The sequence below is a fragment of the Rhineura floridana genome, chromosome 6, assembly GCF_030035675.1.
Source record: "Rhineura floridana isolate rRhiFlo1 chromosome 6, rRhiFlo1.hap2, whole genome shotgun sequence".
In the NCBI taxonomy this organism is placed as follows: domain Eukaryota; kingdom Metazoa; phylum Chordata; class Lepidosauria; order Squamata; family Rhineuridae; genus Rhineura; species Rhineura floridana.
In genome coordinates, this window is record NC_084485.1 from 44185302 (window position 1) to 44208527 (window position 23226).

Below are 23226 nucleotides of genomic sequence, written 5' to 3' on the forward strand. Positions count from 1 at the left end.
AAGAACAAAAGAAGAGTCCTTCTGGAGCTTCCAGCATCCTGTTCTCACAGTGGCCAACCAGATGCCTATGGGAAGCTAGCAAGTATGACTTGAACTCACCAGCTCTCTCCCCTCTTGCCATTCCCAGCAATTATTATTCAAAGGCATATTGTCTCTCACAGTGGAGGTAGAAGATAGCCGTCATGGCGAGTAGCCATCGATAGCCTTACCCTCCATGAATTTGCCTAATCCTCTTTTAAAGCCATCCAAGGTGGTGGCCATCATTGCCTCCTGCTGGAGCAAGTTCCATAGTTAGCTATGCGCTGCGTGAAGAAGTACTTTCTTTTGTCTGTCCTAAATCTTCCAACATCCATCTTTATTGGATGTCCCCCAGTTCGAGTGTTATGAAAGAAGGAGAAAACCCTTTCTCTATTTTCTCCACACAGTGCATAATTTTATATAGTTCCATCATGACCCCTCTTACTCTCCTTTTCTCTAAGCACTGCAAAAACTGTTTCTATGTTGTGGAAAGGCAGAGCATCTGTTCTTAATTAATTAATTTTAAAATGATGAAGACTGTCAATCAAAATACATCTGGTGACTCATTTGTCTAATTCTTTTTTATTATTATTCTGGTAATGAAATTTGGGGGGGGGCAGGGTTGTTCTTAGCAAATGACTATTTTCCTGAAAAGTGTGCCCTGTCTGAACTTACCCTTCAGGGACGTGCTCCCCAGGATTCTCTCTTTCAACAATGATGCTGTTGCTGGTGACATACACGGACATGCTGGGATGTTCAATCAAGAGGTCCTCCATGGGGTTGCTCTCCATGCTGACAGGGTCGGGACCTTCTGCAGTAAAACAGGGGGGAGGGGTAACAAACCAACTCTCGTCCATCAAGCAGGGGTCAGGCTGAGAGGGCATGGACCTGCTGACACGGTCACTGAGGGTGTGGGGCGAAGACGTGGTAGGTGGAGGGGACCCATGGCAGCAACGAGAAGAGCAAACAGAGTCCTTCTCATCTACCCGCCGCTCATTACTGGAGGCTGAAGCATAACTATCTAATGGAGAGACAACAAGAATCACCGCCCACACAAAATGGGGAACAGCCAGAACAAGAGCAACAAGAGCAAAAACAAAATTCAAAACAAACAAACAGAAAGTAGTTACCACAGTTCAAAGCCATGCGAGGAGTGTGCAAGGCAATGCAGGGTGCGGAGAGGATTAAAACAGGAAAGTGGCACACACATTCAATATACAATGGATGGGAAGGAAGGGGTGAGGGAGGGAGAAGAGAAAGGGGGGCATTATTAGTACAAATAACACCCCAAAGGCATTTTGTAATTCATCCCAAAACCTTCCCTGAGCAATCAGGGCTGGCCCAAGATGTTTTGCCACCCTGAGTAGCTGTGCCTTCCCATCCGAGAGGTGAGCCTCAGCATTGCTTGCCATTGCAGCTCTGCACCATCTGAGACTGGCTTCCCAGCATCCTTTGCAACACTGGCAGGGACCTTGGAGTGTGCTGCTACATCAATGCCCCTAAAAACATGGCAGCCTCAAGTGACGGCTTGGGTTGCTTGTACAAACAGTCCAGACTTGCAAAGTGTGAACCACCATGCTGGCTAAAGGAGGAGAAATCAACGACAATGACGACCCACAAGCAAAGCAAGGAACTCCTCCCATGGCAAGTTATTCAAGTGCCAGAGGAACATAGAGCTACAAAGAGCTTCTGCAAGTCAGAATGTGTGCCTAACTGTCCCTAGAGGGTGAAAACCAGCCATTGCAATTCTACATATGCTAATGTATTAAAAAGTATGCATATCAGAAATGAATTACTAATTACAATGGAGCTTTCAAAAGAAGAAAGAAAAGAAGGAACAGTAGAAGGAAATGCGTGGCAAAATATTAAATAAATTGATATAAATAAACAGACAGGGGGAGTCCAGAGTCTGGGAGTTCAAATCCCTGCTCGTGTCTCCTGGGTGTCAAGGGCCAGCTAAAGATCACCCCCACAGTGAGTGGCTCAGGGGTTACGTGCCCTGCCATCTGTGCAGCCGTGGGCAAGCTGCATAGTCCCAAGGAGCCCAGTTGCCCCCCAGCTGGCAGTTGTGGACAAGGAAGGGGCTGGCTTCTGCAGCTGTGGCAAGCTGAGCAGGCCCTAGCCAGCTGGGGAGGACTAGCCTCAGAGGGAGGCTGTGGTAAACCCCCTCTGAATACCGCTTACCATGAAAACCCTATTCATAGGGTTTCTATAAGTTGGGATCAACTTGTAGGCAGTCCCCACCCTTTCTATCCTATTCCAATAGATCCAAATCCATATACATTTATTGGGCAGAGGAAAAACAGAAATGACCCTTTCACATTAAGACAGCAACCCTACATATACTGGTGATGTGGCACTAATACCCACTGAAATACATACATATAGATATAGGTATGCACACACAGAGACAGACAAGTTTTAACATGAGCATTTCCCACTTGAGTGAATAATTATCCATAAGTACTCAGATTTTTTGATAAAGTTAGAAAGTGAGAGAAAATATAAATGGCAATTTTGATTTTTAATCATGTTTTTTAAACAAATGCATGAAAGATTCCAGCTTAGTAGCCCTGTTCAGGCATTATATTGAGAAAGCAAAACACACAAGGAGGGGGATGGGCACCCCCCCACACACACACCCATTCCTGTTTCCCTCCACAAGTTGTAAGGTGAGACTCTACAAGTCTGCAGCAGGGACCCTCTTGTATTTATGGATGATCCCTTCACAATGATCCCTTCACTGAGTGTGTGTGTGTGTGTGTTCTGCAACATGTCATTGAGGCAATAATAGTGCATTAGTGGTGCATTTGTACTGGACCATTCACACATCAATCCACTTTATTAGTTGTTCTGCAATGCTTCCCCAGTGTTATAGCACTATTGGAGGGGCACTCTAGTGCAACATAAGCAGAACAAAATAACCCTGGCATATTTGTGATATCATAGAATAGTAGAGTTGGAAGGAATAGTAGAGTTGTCTGCATCCTTAAAATGTGGTTACCTGGACACAGTACTCATCGTGAAGCCTAACCAGTGTCCAATAGAGGGGAACTAGTACTTCACATGATTTGGAAACTACACTTCTGTCAATGCAGCTTAAAACAGTATTTGCCCTTCTTACAGCCAAATCACACTGTTGGCTCATATTCAGCTTGTGATCAACAATTCCAAGATCCTTTTCGCACGTAGCATTGCTGAGCCAAGTATTCCGCATCTTATAACTGTGCATTTGGGTTTTTTCCCTAGGTGTAGAACTTTGCACCTATCCCTCTGTTATCTGTTAAAGTTATAGGACTTCAGCAAGAAATTATAGGACATGCATTGATTAGAAACAAAGCAGTATGTCCACCCTGAGACTTTTGCAAGTACAAACAATATTGAAAGCAAGATTGCATGTAACTGCCTCAATCCCATCATGAGCACAAATCATCATGAATGCACAATAAAAAGGATGTCTGGAGTCCAGAGTTCTTCATTGTGCACAGAGCCTATGAACAGAGGAGATCTGTCATGGAGGTTGACAAGGGCAGAGCTAGTGCATTCACCCTCATTCTCCTCAGATTTATATTCTAATGAATCATGGCTCAACAGGGCTATTGTCTCTTGACGCCAAGAATCCTCATATCCATGTATAACCTATTTCAGCAGCTCCAGTGACAGGTTTTGAGTCTTCCTTGGGGACAATGCCTTAGGTGGGCCCCTTCCCTAAATGGGTTCAACCTTGATTTGCCTTTGCTACGCCTCGCCATTCATTTGCCCTCTCCCTCTGGACCCAAGCTGTGGAACCACTGAGAGGCTGGGAGTTCCCCCCTCCAACTGCTGCTGCGAAGAGGGGAATGTTTTTGTGGGATTCACATTGGGGACGGGAGGGTTAAACCTCTCCTCTCCATGCACTGCAGTCCTATCAAGATTCCCCCCAGTGCTTGGTATATTTTTTAAAATGCTTATGATGATGCATGCTATGCATTTAATATAACGTATAAATGAGCCCTTATTAAAAGAGAGAGAGAGAGATCTAACATCAGAAGAGCCCTACTGGATTAGTCCAAAGTCCCGTCTAATCCAGCATTCTGTTCTCACAATGACCAACCAGATGCCTATGGGAAGCCTGGGAGCAAGATATGAGCACAGTACAGCATTCTCCCCCCTTGTGTTCCCCATCAACTGATATTTAGAGGCACACCACCTCTGATAATGGAAGGAGAACAATCATCCTGGCCAGTAGCCATTGATAGCCTTACCCTCCATGACCTTGTCCAATCCTCTTTTAAAGCTATCCAAGGTGGTGGCCATCACTGCATCTAGTGGCAGCAAATTCCACAGTTTAACTGCCCTGTGTGAAGAAGTACTACTTCTTTTTTTTGCTGTTCTAAATCTCCCACCACTCAACTTCAATGGATAACCTGCGTTCTAGGATTATAGGAGAGAGAGAACAACTTCCCTCCTCTATATAAAGGAGGAAAAGCAAAAGGTCTGGATGTCAAAATGTCATGGCATCAGAAAGTGTTTTCACTAGGTTAGAAAGCATAGCAACTGCAGATCACTATGGAGAGAGCTCATTATTCCATGAGGGACACAAAAATGAAATATCCCACTCTGGGCTCCTACTGGGAGGAAGGGCAGGATATAAATCAAATACTGTAACAAATTAAATAAATAAAAACCATTACTTCACTGTCATAAATGGGGAATCCCTGCATACGCAGAAAACCTGGCATATGTAATTATTGTTGGTAACCACTAGGGGCTGTCATATGATGCAGCAGCCTGTTCAAGAAGAAATGTCAAACTCTGGATGTTGTAACTGGAATTCTGTTGTAACCTGCTCTGAAAACAGACAATCCTCAGGGGTGTATGAAGAACAGGTTCTGCAACTTCCCACTAGCTTATGAGAAACTGGCTAAAAATAGTCAAAAAGAACCTCATAGATCAGTGATGAGCCATTAAATATCATGAAGGTCCATCAAGCTGGCAGAGCAGCAAGCACATACTTCCAGCACCCCATACCCCCTGGTTCCTCCATGTACACTGTAGCCCCCTGCCCCACATCCCAGGCCTTTCCTAAGGGTACTCTGATCCTCAGGAGAGGTTTTTCAAGGCACACAGGGGGCTGCAGTGGAGAGGGGAAGCTGAGCATTCCTTTTGCATGAACTCTGCACAAAACATATTTGCACATATTCCTCTCATGTTACCCTTGTCTCTTCCCTTCCTCTTTTGTCTCTTCCACTTGAAATGTAGGCAGTGTAGACACCGTACATTTAAGGCAGGTTGAAAGGACACTCCTCCCTCAAAGAATCCTGGGCACTGTAGTTTACCCCTCACAGAGCTACAATTCCCAGCACCATTAAAAAACCATTGTTCCCAGGATTCTTTTTTGGGGGGAGGGGATGAGCTTTAAATGTATGGTGTGCACGAGCCTTACATGAAGCAGGAACCCATCTTTTTGCTTACGTTATCTGTTGAAGTGCCATGTTGCATTGATGGTGATATATAATAAATACATACATACCTGCATGAATGAATGTGTGCTTTGCTGCAAGTACCTTTCATTTTAATGGGCCCTATGTATACAAGTTCCTGGTGCACTGCATCCATTTTTTCTTTCTATTGTTTTGCTCTGTTCGTCTGAGTCTAGGTCACCTCACAAAATATGAGATGACATATCAAAAGGCATGTTTGCAAAGAGGTTATGCCAGACCTTAGTTAGCCTCTCCATGATACGTATTATTCTCCATGACACTGGATATGGCACTATTATTAGCTGCAGAGAGGGACTGCCTGAGTTAGTGGTGCAAAATGAGTTAAAGGGCCAAAATGGCATCATATGGCAGACGTGTGAGTGGATGTCCACAAACTTTTTTTTGTGGGGGGGGGATTACTTTAAAGAAACTTCAGCTCTCTCCAGTTTAGATGAAAATAGTGCTGAAGGAGGGTATGTTTAATAACCTTTTCCTCCATGCTGTTTTCCTGTTCCAAATCACCCTACCCAAAGCTACTATTAAGTCTGCCAGGAGAAAAACGCAGAGTCCTTGTATCAGGTCTCTATCCCGCCCCCCCAAGAGATTAATAACAGCTTTCCATGGTAATTTAAACAAGAAAACAACATCGTAGAAAAGGGTTCAATGCCATCTTGCCTAAGCTGCTACTCTGATCAAAATCAGAGCTCCCGTGCCGTTACTTTAAAGTTATATGTGTACTTTGGAGATCCAATTTCAGACCTACTAGTAACATCTCTTTCCAGGCTGGCCATTGGAAAAATAGCAGCCTGGACAACAAGCACTTTTGGAGCACGTGCACGTGTGCGCACACGCACACACATTTAGTGTTGCCAAGTTGTGTGGCTTGTTCAGCATTGCAAAACCTAGCAGTGTATCATGCTTTCCCAGCAATGCCCATGAAAAGGACCCCTAAGGTTGGCCTTGTTTGTTTCAGTTGTGAGAAACCCTGGATTCTCATATATTTCTGTATGAGAATGCAAAGTGTCTCTCCTTAATACATGCATATGTGTAATACTTCTCATAATATGGCACTGTTTACACTTCATCTCACTGGTCCAGCTGACTGGGCCGATGTCTCATAAGATGTTGTTACTCAATCTAGATTGTGTTAGCTCATCACCACATATATAATTCTGTGGAAGGTGGAAGCTCAGTAGGGGCCTTGCACAATTCCAGTACCAGGAAGAGGGTGGCAATAATTAGACCTCTGAGTGACAGGAGGAATGCAAAATCTTAAAAAAAAAAAAAAAAGTAAACAGCATTGCTTCTTGGCAGGGTGTGTAGCAGGAAGAATAGAGAGATCAAAATATCAACAAGCAAGCTAACTGCTGCTAAAGCAGAAGTGAGGACTCCATGGCCCTCTCGATTTTGCTGGAAGATAACTCCCATTGTCCCTAACCATCGGCCATACTGGCTGGGACTGATGGGAGTTGACTTAAATGCTTCTGGGTTTTAAAAACAAGGGGACACAGGAAAAAAGTGGAGTAATTATGTTAATTTAAAAGTGAGTCCCTGACCTAGACTAATTAATGAAGCTGTTTTCTTTCAAAGACTTTCCTGATGTGACCATCAGTCTCACCAGTGTGGGATATCAGGCCTTCTTGTGCTTCAGAACATTGTAAGCAACGTGGGCTAATTGGAGGAAGGCACCGTAACAATTAAGAAGATGGCAAAAATGGCATCAATGTGGTTAAGTGCTCAGTGAGAGATCTTGAATTAAGGCTCCAACATTGGCATCAAGACTCTGGCAACAGGATAGCATCCTCCACCATACTCGAGACCACCAAGTTAGTTTGGGGGGCCCTGAGCAGTTTGGGTGGGATGGCACACACAGCTCTGTCCTCTAACACCTCTCTACCACTCCCTGCCCTTTAGCACCTGCTGCCTGAAGCGGCCATCTCATTTGGTCAAATAGTAGGGCCAGCCCTATTACTTTCTTCTATTTTATAAAGGTGCTAGAGATCAGCTGCATCCTCTGCCCCAGTAGTCTCTCTCTCATAATCTCCATGCATACTTTGTTGTAAGGGAAAGACAACTCTGCTGAAAGTTCTTGGCTAAGTCCTGGCTCAGATTAAGCCTTGCTCTAAACCAGGGATGGGAAACTTGTGGCCCTCCAGATGTTTTTGGACTCCAACTCCCATCATCCCAAACCAGCATGGTCACTGATCATGGGAGGTGGAGTCCAACAATAGGTTCCCTGCCCTTGGGTTAAAGGATCTCAGTGCTAGGAGTGGGCAATACTGGGCTAAATAAATCCATTGTCTGCTTTAGAATAAGGCAGCTTTATCTGTTCCTCCACCTTCTCTTGTGCACCACATCCTGGTTTCTTAGCCAAGGCTTCCTTCTCTGCACTGCACGAGGCACTTTTGCATGTCATATCATACAACAGATGTTCCAGCTATCAGATGGATTATCCCTTGAACTCTGACCAGCCTATTCTGCCCCTCTACATATGATAAGATGCGGAGACAGAAAGTGAAGCTGAAATTAGAGTTGCAACATTTATTACCCAGGAGTATTACCTGATGTGCTTTCCAGGATATTTTTGTTTTCATTGGTGTGCAGCAAATGTCTTGAGACAGCCTTGTTTGGATGCTAGCCTGGGCTGTGGAAACTGAGAGATTGCTGAGCAAGGAAAAACAGGATTTGAGTTTTGCCTGGGTTTGTCATCATCGCAAAGTTTCAAGAAAGGAGGAGACTTGTCTAGACCTTTTCAGATGGCCAAGACTGGAATCTCAAATGCACTTACTGTAGAGTAAGTCTAACTGAACACAGCACAACTTACATCCAAGTAAACATGTTTTAGTATTGCTCTGCAAGGAGAGGGAAAACATTGCCACCGCCCCTGCTCTCACTCATCGTCCATGCATTCACCTGATTGGGGGCCATAGCTCAGTGGTAGAGCATCTAGCAGGTTCAGTTCCTAGCATCTCTAGGTAGGACTGATATGTCCTCATTTGAAACCCTACAGGGCTGCTGCCAGTCAGCATAGACAGTACTGAACTAGGTGGACCAATGGTCTGACCATCTGACTTGGTATAAACCAGCATCACAGGTTTCTATGTTCATTATAGTGTTACAGCATTTTTTCATTTATACAGGTTTTTTTTAAAAAAGTATAGCCAGAAAACCATTTTAGAGGTAATTTTTTTAAAAAAAAAAATTAGCCAGGTTATAAATGCTATTCACTCCAAATGCTATAGTGAATGTATAAGTTCACATAAGAACCAGAGCCCTTAAAAAGATAAGAGGCAAAGTGCTAAGGGCACTCTTCTTTCTTAGTCAAAAAAGTTGGACTTTCTGCAGCAAGAAAAGAAAGTTGGGGAAAATACTGGGAAAACAAAGGAGGATTGCAAAAAGGTGGTGACCCTGTGTGGATCCCCTCCCCAATAAAATGTGAATGAATGAGAATGGTGATTCCACTCTAAACATCCAGTGTGGAAGCTGGCCTAGTTTGCTGAAAAGAAATCGAGTGTGGGAGCCCTCTAGATGTCCCTTTTATTGTGCATTCATGATGATTTGTGTTGATCATGGTACTGGGGGGGGATATGCAATCCCACTTTCAATACAGCTTGCACCTACAAAAGTTTCAGGGTGGACATACTGCTTCATTTCTAATCAGTGGGGTAACATTGGGGAAGCACAGAATAACTAGTAAAGCGAAGTGATGTAAATTCAGAGCTTGGAAAAGTTACTTTTTTGAACTACAACTCCCATCAGCCCTAGGCAACATGGCTTTTTGACTCCAGGGTTTTGATTGGAGCATCTTTTTTTTAATTACTACTAATTACTACTAATGCAATATTATCGTTTCAATGACATGTTGCAGAATACACTTGCATTTTTTAAAAAAAGGCTGGAAGAGCCCTTGAGCAATATCCAAACATCAGACAAAAAGTATTCGGAGGGCATGACAAACAGCACTTGTTTTTGACTGATAAGTAGCTTTATTCTTAGCTCCCTCTTAGGATATCTAAAAATATCTACAATACAAGCATAAGCCTTGTTGTTACTTTTTTTGAAAGGAGGCCGCAAATGGCAAGGGATTGTCAGCTGGAATAGAAAAAGGAGCATCTATGCTATACGTTGTTTACTTGGGTTCTCTGCTGAATTTGCAAGCAAAAGGGTCAGATTGATTCCCGTTGGAGGATGAATAACATGGAGGAGCTTTGGCTGGCTTGAGACGCTAACAGCTTGGCAATCACACAGCCCTTCAAGCTAAGGATGAAGTCTTAAGCAAGTTTATTAGGCAGTAAATGCCACTGAAATTAGTGGGACTTACTTTTCAATAAGCCTGTTTAGGATTTGGTAAAAGAGACCTTGAATTAACACTGAGTCTTTAAAAGTGATCTGTAATAAGTTATAATTATATTATCAAACCAATTTTTTTAAAAAAAATCAGTGCCCCCGGAGAAGTATTTGAAATAATTGCCTATCTAAACTATTTCTGAGAAATGAGTCAACCTGGCTGCTCTTTCCTGTCAATGTTATTAACCAATGAGTGAAACCAATCAGTGAATGTTTAAGAATCCCCTTCCCCAAAAAAGTCAAATATGAAAACTTTGAAAAGAGGCTTAGGCATGTCACCAGCTTTGCAGGAGCTAAAGACCAAGGACTCATTAAGAATTCACTGTATGCTTAACTTACAGTACGATGGTATACATGTCTACTCAGAAGTAAGTCTCTTTGTGTTTAATGAGGCTTACTTCCAGGTAAGTGGGTACAGGATGGCAGCTGAGTGTTTGGTTTAGGGTTGGCACTGGGGAAAAACAGGGTTCTTGTGCCTTTAACAGCTGTATGGCAGGCAGAAATTCAACAGGTCAAGACTTTTCCAGTATGGAAATACAATTAAGGGAAAGCTTCATCATGACTCTCTAATTTTTTGTTAAGCCATGCCCCCATGGCAGCCATTTTGTGAGTTGTGCTCCCAGCCCTCAAAATTTGAAATGTGCCCTCTGATCCAAAAAGTTGGTAACCCCTGCTCCGCAATCTGAGCTAAAGGGTAGGGATGTATTGAATTTGCAAGTACTCTTTCATTTAGTATCAGAAGGTTACTCCTTCCTAGACAAGGCTCTAGAGTAGGAGCAAACAGCGAGGAGGTAGTTTCCTTGATCCTAAAAGTTTTGTTCAACCCCTAGCATTCTTGTTTGGCATTATATAAATTATGTAGTTAGTTGTACATGGCAGAAACAGCAACTATGCAGCTGTCATTGCAACACTTTTCAGCATTATTGAGCACCAAGCACAGAATACTGGAAAAGCATCAGGAAGGTTCTGAAAAAAAATGTAATCTACTTTCATTAGTTAGTAGTAATTAGGATTGCCATTTTAAAAAATGCTACAGGCACAAGAGCCATGCAAGAAGAAAGTTATTGTAGCAATAGGGAATACCATGTCTCAATAAAAACCATATATTGGTCATTTTTAACTGTATTTGTTGTTTCTAACTGTATTTGTTTTATTTTTTGTAAGCTGCCTCGAGTCCCATTTCTGAGGAAAAGGCAGGTTATAAATGAATATAATCATCACCATCATCATCAAGGTACAATGTAAAACCAGCCTGCTAGGCAAGTGTGATGGTGGTCTCAGCTTAGGCTGTAGATGTAAGATTTCACGTTTAGAAGTTTGGCTGATGTGATATTTCTGTTTATTTTGTTCATAATTTAGGGAATCCACAAAGATCTACAGCTGAATTGGCTGCTCTAAAGCAGCACATCATGGATATATTCAGACTGCATTCAGTCAAGATAAATGATGCTTATAAATAGCACGCCCCACCAAAAAAATCCAAAATACTTCCAGCTACTAATAGAAAAGATCCCAGCTATCACCTAAAAAAGGAAAGAAAAAAAACACCCTGAAAATAATTCCCTTGTTTAGCACAAAGTGGATGCTCAAAAATAAATAAATGCTGAGCACTATTTGCCTTTATGATAGAGGACATGATGCTTTCAAATTTTATGAAATCAGTCTGGAGCATATGGCTGGCCCATTCATTGGAAGGACAGGGCATTTGCCGAGAACACTCCATAACTATATGAAGCTCTTGCTAGTGGTGCTGTTGCAAGGATTAGTGATTAGAGTATGGATTAATGATGGCAAGATTAGGGATGATGGCACAACTGGATCTTGGACACAAGATCACAGCACAATTACAGCAGGCATAGAAGCAGGGCTCCATATTGGCTAGGATAACCTCTGTCACAATTGTTCTATGATGAGCAAGGTGGTAACTAACTTGCCAACTAGGACCTATGCTTCTGCCTGGATTTGCCTTGAGCAGGGATAGGAGAGAAATTTGATTCAGTTCGTATTTAAAGCTGAAGTTATACAATTTACACTTTCCAAAACAATATGAGAACTGAAACACAGCCATCCTTCAAAATTTGTACTTATCCGAATATTGCGATGTAGTTCTCCAACCAAGAAATGTTTACAAAAATGTATATATTAGGGGAAAGTGTGCACATAGTGAATATATTGGTGAAAATAATGTACAAAAATGCATTATATTAGGATAAATTGCTTGCAAAAATGTGTACATTAGTCAAAGCTGCATACAAAAATGTATTTATTAGGAGAAATTGGCACTAAAATGCTGAAGAATTTTCATGAGTTTTTTTTAATGCAAATTGCTGCAGAAATGTGGAGAACCAAATTTAAGATTAGAAAAATGAGAAACTAAGAGAACCAAAATTGGCAGATAATTCCAACCCTACTGGAGAAACAGAGCTAATCTGCTGGCTCCACTTGGCAACTAACCCTTTTTGCTCTCTCTCATTCTCTCTACTTCCATTTTAGGCATTTAGAAGGGCTCAGCATTCAGCACTGAGACAGAAAGTCATGCTAAATTGGGAACAGGATAAGTCAAGAATAACCAGCTGGGAAGTTTATGTTTGTTGGGTAAGATGAGACCAAGGGAAAAACAGCTGCCCAGATGCCTACTTCTTCCCCTTGGGTGCTGCCATATCATGCAACCATTAAGTCCAAGATAGCTGAGGAAGGAAGACAGGCAGCTGGACTGCAGCATCACCAGAGCAGGGAAGCCAAACGACTTGCAAGTTAACAGACTCATAAACCTACAGGAGTTTGGGGGGCCCTCCAGACATCCTTTTTATTATGCACTCGTAGTGATTTGTGGTCTTCATGGTATCAGGGCTGTCATATGTGATCCTGCTTTCAATAATGTTTGCACCTGCAAAGGTTTTAGGGCAGACATACAGTGTCATTTCCAATTAGTGCATGTCCTGTAACTTCCTGCTGAAATCTTGTAACATTTCATACCACAAATGTTCTGGGGGTTTTTTTTGCCCCACTTTTGTTGCATTATAGTACAAGAGTGGCCCTCCAATAAAACTGGGAAAGCATCCATCACTAATGTACAGTTATTGCTTCAATGCCATGTCGCAGAATTACATCTTCAAAAACAAACAAACAAACCAGTCTGGAGGGGTCCCCAGACTGATTGAGAGGTGGCACTATATGCTTTGAGGGTTATTCTGAGCCTTAGGTTTATGAGAGGCTCCAGTATCTGTAGGTAGCTATGACTTCCAGACAGTGTAAAAGCACCACCCACACCAAGTGGTAAAGCCCAAATGAACATATATTCCTCTTGCTGGGTCATGGCAAAGGTCAATCTAGCCCAGCACGCTTTCTCCAGCAACAGTCAACCATAAGGCACCCTCATCTCAACTCATCTCATCTCATTTTATTTTTTATTACATTTATATACCACCTTTACTCCAAGAAGCTCAAGGTGGTGTATATGATTCTCCTCCCTCTCCATTTTATCCTCACAATAACCTTGTGAGGTAGGTTAGGCTTAAAGATTGTGACTGGCCCAAGGTCACCCAGCGAGCTTCATAGCAGAGTGGGGATTTGAACTCTGGCCTCCCAGGTCCTGGTCCAACACTCTAACCTTTATACCACACTGGTTCATCTCATCTCATCTGTGTGTATTCCTCTCTCTCTCTGAATAATTTTCCATTATGTCTTCTCTTGCAAGGAATACAGCCTTCTGTGTTCCCTGTTGTTGCTATTATTATTATTATTATTATTATTATTATTATTATTATTATTATTTGTATACCACCCCATAGCCGAAGCTCTCTGGGCGGTTTACAACAATTAAAAACATTAAAAACAAATATACAAATATACACATTTAAAAACACTTTAATTTTTAAAAAAAAAAAAACACATGCTAAAATGCCTGGGAGAATAGGAAAGTCTTGACCTCGTGCCGAAAATATAACAGCATTGCAGACACAAAAGCACCTTTCCTTCCAGCTCCTAAAGGACAAGGACTACTTAAAAGGCCCTGCCTGTCAGCAACAGGGCACTTGGCTGTCTGCCTCCTTTCAAGCCTATCTGAATCTTGGGAAACGCTGTCAAAGGGAGCTCATTTGCAGCTGACTTCCAATTCAGTGCTTAGTGCTGAAGTTTGGAAGGTGCCCTTTGACAAAGCAGGGGCAATGTGAGTGTGAGATATTTCCATGCTACCAGCATCACATCTTGCAGTGTGGGAATGCCAGCAGGCTTAGTACGGTTGTCATTTATGTACAGGCATATATTTGCGGGTGGGGGGAGGGGAGAGTCAGTGCAGACTAAAACCCCAAAGGTGTCATTCTGAACTGTGGAGAATAGGATCCAGATCACTGAAGGAGTGCCTTCTCCCCCACGCAAATCCTACCTGCGCATTAAGAGCATGTTCAGAGGCTATTCTCCAGGGATCCTGCCAGTGGTGCAGTTAGGTAAGTCTAGACCAGGGGTGGGAAACCTCAGCCCCAGGCTGAAGATAACCCTCCAGGCTTCTGTATCTGGCCCTGAGAGCTCTCTCCAGGCCAAACCCCTCACAGGCCCTGCTTCGCACGCCATGTGTGTTTGCCTGGCTGGCATGTTTCCTTGAGCTCTAATCATGCCTTTTACTTGGCTGGGTGGAGGATCAAAAGGTGTAGAGTGTGTCTAAAAATTAACCTACTGTACACAGGAAAAATTGACATTCATTGCTGCACTTACTCTTGCCCCGGCTCTGCCCACCACTGGCATGTGGCTCTTGGAAGGTTGCTCAGAAGGGAATGCGGCCCTTGGGCTGAGCTCCTCCGCCCCACTCTAGACTTTACACTTGAAAGCTTTACAGGGGGCCCTCCCTTTAGATGGCCATGTGCATCACGTCACTGATGTCAACATTTGGTAAGCCATCCCTGCGGTGTTTGGGGTTCCTCCTGCTCATGCCCTGATTGTGTTACTGGTCCCTACCTTCCAAGGTTAGATTAGGTGAGTGGCAACTGGGGGAAAGGCTCTCTCTCTGTCGCGGTGCCTCAGCTTAGAATTGCTCTCCCCAGAAAGGCTCACTTGGTACTTTCTCTTACATCTTTTCAGGAGCAGGCAAAGACTTATTAATTTTCCCAGGTCTGTAAAACTATGGTTGATCCTTTTATTTTCTTATCCTACTACAGGGACTTTTATCACCTTGCTGCTTTTATTTGATAACGTGAGTTTATTCTTCTAGCGGTAGGACATGATTTTATTATCTTTCATGCGGCTGTTAGCCACAAGAATAGGAACACTGAGGAGTGGGATATCAATCTTTGAAATAAATGGATGGATCGAAAAGCAATATCAGGAGATGGTAGTGCTAAGAAAGGGCCATTGCTCAGTCGGAGTGCACATGCTTTGAATGTGAAAGAATCTCAGGTTCTTTCCCCAGCATCAAAAGAATCTCAGGCTGAGAAAGACCCTGAGAACCTGGGGAGCTGCTGGCAGTCAGCAGGGCCAGTGCCAGAGGGAAGCCAGATTGGGCTCTGGCCGAGGGCCCCTGAAAGGCCTCTCCTTAGGGTGGGAGTGTGGCGCTCCTGTTCTGTGATCTGCAGCAGCATCAGATCCTGCAACCTGATCCTGCTGTAAATCATGGGGAGGGAGCTCCCAGACACCCCCCCCAATACAGACAGCATGGGCTTCAATAAGCCTGCACGTGCACTCCACCTACCTCTCCCATCAGTGTGAATGCTGTGCACACTGTGCACTCATGCCTGCCATCACCCAAGATGGTGGTGGGGGCTTCCCTAAGGGGCAACCCCCCCATCTTGGGTGATTGCAGGCTGTCATGCACATGACACAAGAGGTAGGTGGAGCACACAGGTGGGCTTATTAGCCCTGTGTCACCTGGAAGGAAGGTGTTGGGCTATGGCACTATGGGCCCCCAGGGCAGTTTGGTACCCAAGGGTCCAGTAATGCCTGGCACCAGTCCTGCCAGCCAGTGTAGACAATACTAGGTTAGATAGATCATACCATATAAGGCAAATGTCTATGCTTTCGGCACAAGCAAGTAAGCTGGGGTTTGCAAAACATGAAAGCTCAGCTTGGCAAATGACTACAATGTAATAAAGGCATGGGGGTAAGGAGCAGAGTATAAATCAGTATAATGTCATTATCAGTAAGAAGAGAACTGTATTCCATTTAGGAGAATAAATAACCTAAAAACTTAGTGGCATGTCAAAGTTCATGTGCAGTGAAATTCTGAATATCTTTACCTGGAAGTAAGATTGCCTATACACCATACATTTAAAGCACATCAAAAGCCCATTTTCCCTCTCAGAGAATCCTGGGAACATAGTTTGCTCCCCACAGAGTTACAATTCCCAGCATTCTTAACAAACTACAGTTCCCAGGATTCGGGGGGGGGAGGGAAATGTGCTTTCAATGTGCTTTAATTGTATGGTTTGTATGCATCCTAAGTCTCACTGTGTTCAGTGGGGCTTATTCCTGGATGAATGTGCACAGGATTTCAGCCTAAATTCCTTAGATCTGTATAATACAGATTGGAGGGGGGGGGGGTTCAACAAAGAAGTTCCTTGATCTTTCTCCTCTTCCAAGCTTCTATGCTGGAGCCAGACCCTTGTTATGCTATTTTGACAATACTACATGTGATTTTGTCTAGAAAATAATCTAAATACAAATGGTAGGCTGCAGAGGCTTAAGTAGGAGGTTGGGACAGACTTTGAAAACCAGTTTGAGGGGACTCTAGCCAGTCAGCAACCACACACCTGCATGGCGCTGATGCCAATCACCGTCTGTGTCCACAGCTTCCTCATGTCTCCTCCCAGTAGGGGCCTGGAGGCTCATCTCCACCCCATTCAGGACTGGGGGCCTGTTTCTATCCCTTACTGGCCACCACTGCACTATAGGCACAGGGTGACCAAGCTCTGCTCCAGATCCTCCACACACTGATACTATGCTTCCTTCAGGAACAACCACTTATAATAGCAGAAATCTGGGCTGCTAGTCCTCAGGAAGGAGCTCCAGTATCTAATAGCAACTGACCATGATTCCTCCATACTCCACTTTGAGAACTATGGCTCTAGGTAGACTCCAGCCATTTCCTCTGATATTTCTCACCTGGCAAATCAATAATGAGCCATCCATCTTCTTCTTCCTCTTTAGAGACAAACGGCTTAGGTTCCTCAAGCTCCTCGGGCGTGCTGCTGTCACTGAAGAAGAGGCTGGTGAGACGCTGGAACATGGCTGGAGAATGATTTCTGAGGCAGGCTTAGGATGAAAGGCAGAAACCAAGTTTGTAGGTGTTGGCTTCAGAGTGCAGAGCTGGAAGCTGGTGACAGGAAAGGAGCACAAATTGGGAAACGCTGGATGGCCGGATTCCTTCCAAAGGGCGGGAGCTGCTTGTTTCCTAGCGAAGTCTTATCTGAGTTGAGTTACATATAGTGCAATCATAAGGTTCTTCACTTGGCTTCAGTGCAAAGGCCTGCCAAAGAAAGGGAAAATTCATTCAGGCCTTCTGAAAGGCAAACACTTTGTGAATCACGAGGAATGCAGATGGCCTGGAGGATGGAGGAGAAGGGGAATCCTTGCATGGACCATCATCCCAGTTAGCCATAGCCATTTCCCTTTATACCACCTTCTGCAGACGGCACCCTTTTAGCTCCATTTCCACTGGGCTACCTCTAGGGCCCTCCTCACTTTTCCCACATACAAAAAGCACCTCACACAAGGGTTGAGTTGAGCTCTCTCGCTCTCTAGGGTGCCCCAGGCAAGGAACAGTTCCTGTTTGCTTTTATTAAGGTTAAGCTACTTACCCTCACAAACAGGCAAACAAAGCCTGCATGACATCTCCTATGCCAGCCTTCACCAACCTGGTGCCCTCCATGTGTTTTGCATGACAGCTCCCTTCAGCCCCACTGTAACTCAGGCTGTAACTACGGGCCTCTCCAGACATCCATTTCATTGCACATTCATGATGATTTGTGCCCATGATGCTATCAGGGCGGCTATACACAATCCACACAGCCCTTGACCACATTCCCTCATCTCCCTTGCTCTCCCTGTCATCTCACGAGCCAATCAGCATGAAAGGAGAGGCTCTGTGTTAGCTACTGAGAAGAATCTTCTGAGTGGCTGGCTCACCTCCTTTCATTCTGATTTGCTCCAATCAGCATGAACAGACAAGGATTCTTCTCAGTGCTAACATGCTCCCTTTTAATTATTTATTTATTACATTTATATACCGCCCCATAGCCGAAGCTCTCTGGGCAGTTCACAACAATTAATGCTGATTGGCTTTGAATCATACATAGGGACCTGGCTGGGACCCTGCTCCCAAAGAAGTTATGGGTCTATGACTCCCTGCACCCCAGAACGACTATATCCCTGGTGGAGGGACAACAAAATATGGAACATTTGTGTATGGATTACAGGATTTCAGCAGGAAGGGACAGGATAGGCACTGACTGGAAAGGAAGCAGGATGTTCACCCTAAAACTTTTGCAGGAGCAGTATTGAAAGCGAGGTCGCATATGACTGCCCCAATAGCATCATGAGCACAAATAATCACAAATGCACAATAAAAAGGATGCCTAGAGTGGCCCATACTGCTTCATTTCTAATCAGGGCATAGCCTGTAAGTTCCTGCTGAAATCCCATTTTCGTACCACAAATGTTCTGGTTTTTATGGCCTGCTTTTGTTTTTCTGTAGCCCCTCTGACAGCAGTAATGTGGTAGTACTGGAGAATCGTCAATAACACCAACTAATAAAGCAGAATAAATCCACCTCAATGCACTATTATTCTGTCCAGGACATGTTGCAGAATACAATCCAACATTCTTAAACACTACACTACACTGACTCTGAACCCAGGGCCAGATTTACGTACAAGCTAAACAAGCTACAGTTTAGGGCATACCTATATTACATGACTATCAAATTCCATTTAATTGTACAGCCCGTATTTTGCATTTAAAATCTTTATTATTTGTTGAAGAGGGAAGGGCCTCACTAATGTTATAGCTTAGGGCCACAACAAGTTTAAATATGGCCCTGTCTGAACCTGTCCTAAACTCACTGAATAAGGTGAACAGTTTCCTTCCTTGTGCCTTTTAAGGTATTTGAAAACTGACATGTTCATTCAGAACCAGAGGAGGGACATCAAGATCCAGTTTCTCTTGTAGGATCTTCTAGAAGGGGGAACATTTCTTGTCTTTGTCACAGAAATTCCTTACCGTGTTTTCAACTTCATTTACTCAACTTCCATCTGTTCCGACAGCAAGAGGCTTCAGTTAATCAGCACAGCCTGTTTAATCAGCACAGTGCATCACTAATAACTGTGCCCACTTATTACAAAGTGCTGGAGGGCCCAGCCATTGTGCAACGGGCAGCAGTACAGCAAATCAATTTGACATCTAATAATCCCATGAGGGAGCTGCTGGAAGGAGCAAGCCCATAGAACACAGCATTTTCACGGAACAACTAAGTGATTTCATGTTATTGCCACAACAATCCTGTGTTGTAGGTTAGACTAAAATAGAATGATTTGCCCAATACCACCCACAGAGCAAGTTTCAGGGCTGAGCATTTGAATTCAGGACTCCACTATATCAGATGAACTCTCACTAACACTACTGGAGATAGGGGCTGGCTAAGGCCTTCTTATGTGCTGAGGAAAGATTTGAATGAGGAACTTCCCTGATCAATATCCTTAGTCCATTGTACCATACTGTTCCTTTCCCTGAATATCAAAGAACATAAAAGCCCTGCTGGATCAGACCAGTGGCCCATCTAGTCCAGCATCCTGTTCTCACAGTGGTCAACCAGATGCTGATGGGAATAGCACTCTCTCCACCCATCAACTGTATTCAGAGGCACACTGTCTCTTGTACTGGAAGAAGCACATAGCCGTATCCTCCGCAAATGTGTCTAATCTGCCTTCAGAGCATCCAAGTTGGCAGCCACCACTAATCTAGCAAATTTCATAGTTTAACTATGTGCTGTATGAAGAAGTGCTCCTGAGTCTTCCAACATTCTGGGCAGTATTCAGTGAAATAGGTGTACTAGTCGTCAAGGAGTAATGCTAGCACAGTGTGGTTCCCCCACTCTCCTGCCTCCTGCGCATTGCAGTGCACCATCCCCAAATCTGCTCCAGTGGGTTGGAGGATACTCCAGAATAGGCACATAGGGGAAGGAGAGAGGGAGAACGTTCCATTGTGCAAGGAGAAATTCTTGCACCAATGGAATGTTCCCCTTAGCGCTACTTTGAATACAACCTTCAGCTTCATTGGATGATGCTAGGTTTAACTATTATTCAAGAGATATCATAGAACTGATAATAGAACTAATTTATCCAAGAGAGATGTTTCAGATCACTTAACAGAATGGTAGGCAGGAACAGGTGATCCAGCACTGGAGCTAACATGGAGGTAACCCAGAGAGAGAGCACAGCTTCAGCCATCTAAGTCATGTATTGTATTCACTTTCATAGTATGTTTACTCTCAGGAGTTCAAAGCAGCATAAATGGTTTCCCTATCTTATCCTCACAACAACTCTGTGGAATAGGTTAAGGCAGCATGTATATGACTGGCCCAGGGTCAACCAGTAAACTTGTGGCTGCGTGGAGATTTGAATCTGGATCCTCCCAGTCAAAGCTGCATGCACTATGCTGCCTCTCTTACTAAGTATGTAAGCCACTCCTTTTACATGCAACAATCCATGCAATCTCTGATTTGACACTAACTGTGGGTTCATAGAGAATTCCTCACTATGGCCAGCATTTCTACGATACAGCCACAGAGTGCTCATATGAACATTCATTTTAACATAAGCAGCAACTCTCCCTTTTATTCCTGGACTGTAAAGCATTCACCTCCAAGAACTAATGTCTCAAACAGTTAGATTACAGTTAGACAACCCATGGCTGTCAGGCCAAATATGCTCTTCAGAATGAAGGACTTCAATACAGCCCTCACAGGCACCCAAGCTGTTCCCTGTCACCGAATCTCCCCTGCCAAATTTGTGCTAGCAAATTCATCCCTGCATGTGTGAGGAATGGGGTATCCTCCCCACCTAAGCAGTGAAAGAAGAGTACTTTGCCAGAGCAGAGAACTTTGCAAAAACAGAATGCAGAGGAACTCTGGGGTTTGAGAGTCCAAAAAGGATAGCTCTTTGGCCACAGCTGGCAGAAAGTGATTTCCCAACCAGAAGTGTCAATACATTCTGGAAGCTTTTCAAATAGGTTAATACTTGCCCCACATCTTATTGAATATATGCCTTTTTCCTGGGTTCCCTCCATCACCTTCACTAACTACAGAAGGTCCACTCTCCACATCCCACTGATTCTGTTCAATTGGATTTGCATAGGACTATGATTTGGCTCAAAGGCAAATGGTTGCTCCTTTCTCCTTCATAATGACCCTTGTCCTGTCCAAAGCCTTTAGTTCAATGGCTTTTGGGACCTGCACATGACAATGATGGCTTGCAGCAATTACCTAGGTGGGGAGCTGCAATGGAAGCCATTATGATGCCAGCAAACACATATACAACCCTGGCACCAATGGATGGATCCTATAGGAGGAGCAGGCAACACAGGAGAAGCCTGGGAGGGTAGTTTATCTCAGAGATCGGTGAGACAAATCACTTGGCATTTACTCATACTCACTATGAAGCTGGGGCAATTTACTTAGAAATGAGCCTCATTCATTTCAGTGGAGTTGCTTTAGGTTAATGTCTCTTGTACTGGTAGGCAGGTTAGAGCTAGATCTACTGATAGATCTCTGAGTGATCTGCAGTAGATCCTCAAGGCATTCTGACTCCAGCTTGTTTAACAATGTATGTATGTGTACTGCCTTCAAGTCGATTCTGACTTATGGTGACCCTATGAATAGGGTTTTCATGAGGCTGAGAGCCAGTGACTGACCCAAGGTCACCCAGTGAGTTTCATGGCTGTGTGGGGATTTGAACCCTGGTGTCCCAGGTCATAGTCCAACACCTTAACCACTACGCCACACTGGCTCTCTGTTTAACAATAGCAACAGCAAAACAACGTCCCTCCCCCCTAAATTATACAGCTGAAATAAAGAAAGCTTGGGGTGGAAGAACTGTGAGCTCCATTCACTTCTGGTCAGTGGGGTCTGGTAGCTCCATTTCAGTGGGGAAACTGCTCTGAGTTTTAGTCCAAACTTTCAAGGAGGTGTCCAAGGTGCTTCCTCCAGAAGGGATGGAGGGAAGGGGTGAAGCAGTTGGGAGATCGGCACAGTACAGACGCACTGCTGGAGGCAATCCAGTGCTGCTGCCAGTGGATACTGAAAGTGCTGGATTTTGGAACAAGCCAAGTAAGTGATGGTTTAGGGCCTCACATTATGAGGGGCCTCTGCACATGCTGGAGATACCTCAGATTTATTACAATTGAAATTGCTTTGGTTTAAATAACCTTTCATATAAAAACCACCACCAATATTCTGAACCCTGACCTCCCTGTATCTGTCCACACCCAATTCCATCAACTTCCCTTCCAATGCTTGCATCATCCACAGGTTGCCCAACCTCACCTTACACCTCAAGAGGAGACAATGGCAGTTAGCCTACCAACACATTCTGAAGTCCCATTCCACACTAGGCATCATTTCCACTAATCCCCTCCTCGCCACTTTCCCACCACTTTTTTCCTCATTATTTTTATAGTATGGGGCCTCTGGATCTTGACATGGTTTAGGGCTTCATCATGTCTTAATCTGGTCCTGGAGACTGGTGGCTCTGATGTCAGTGGGGCAGTGGAATCTAGTCCAGGTTTTAGCACCTTGGACAGTTCTTTGAAAGGTCAGAATAAAACCCAGCATGGATTCACTGTCCCAGTGACATTGGAGCCACCGGTCACCACTGGCTGTTGCTGGTGCGTTTGCATTGTGCTGACCTCCTTGCATCCCCATCTCCCTCCTAGTAAGCAACCAGTACAACAACCCACCTGCCAGGAAACAACAATAGTGATTCTCCCCCACCCAGTGAGTTGCAAGCCTGAAGCCTGCCCAGCTCTAGTACAGTGGAGCAAGTACAGGCAGGGATGAAGCATACCACTTTTTTCACAGCAGTGATGATGATGATGTTTCCTAATCCTCTGCATGCCAAATTAATAAGTTTTTTTCTCAGACAACCCTCAACCCCGATAAACTAAACAGAGGAAGAGGTAGGTTACATTAGCATGAATGGCTAAGGATTGAACTGGAATTTTTTATTTTGAAAAGTAACAATAAAACCAAAATGTTGCAAAATAGCAAGCATGCTTTTGAGTCCACCAGAACATTTCATCAAGCTGAATTTTAAGCAGGAAGGGGGGTGAGAAAAGGCTGGTTTTGTGCTCAAGCCATAATGTTAGCCTTGGTCAAACATTTATTTTTGTTGCATAGTCTTAAAAGGGGCATGGCTATGGG

At 44.0% G+C, this 23226-nt stretch overlaps 1 protein-coding gene across 5 annotated transcripts in view; it reads right to left on the reverse strand.

Annotated features, from left to right (window-relative positions):
- TP53INP2 (tumor protein p53 inducible nuclear protein 2) overlaps window positions 1-23226 on the reverse strand; it is a 68175-nt gene that overhangs the window by 15938 nt on the left and 29011 nt on the right. For 3 of the 5 annotated variants that reach the window (XM_061631619.1, XM_061631617.1, XM_061631620.1), the window contains exons 2-3: window positions 16917-17280; window positions 694-1039 (exon numbers count right to left, since the gene is read on the reverse strand). In XM_061631619.1, coding sequence (XP_061487603.1) covers window positions 694-1039; window positions 16917-17040 — 470 coding nt within the window. In that variant the 5' untranslated portion in view covers window positions 17041-17280. The remainder of the gene's footprint in view (window positions 1-693; window positions 1040-16916; window positions 17281-23226) is intronic. The other 2 variants (XM_061631623.1, XM_061631622.1) reach the window with 2 other exon arrangements.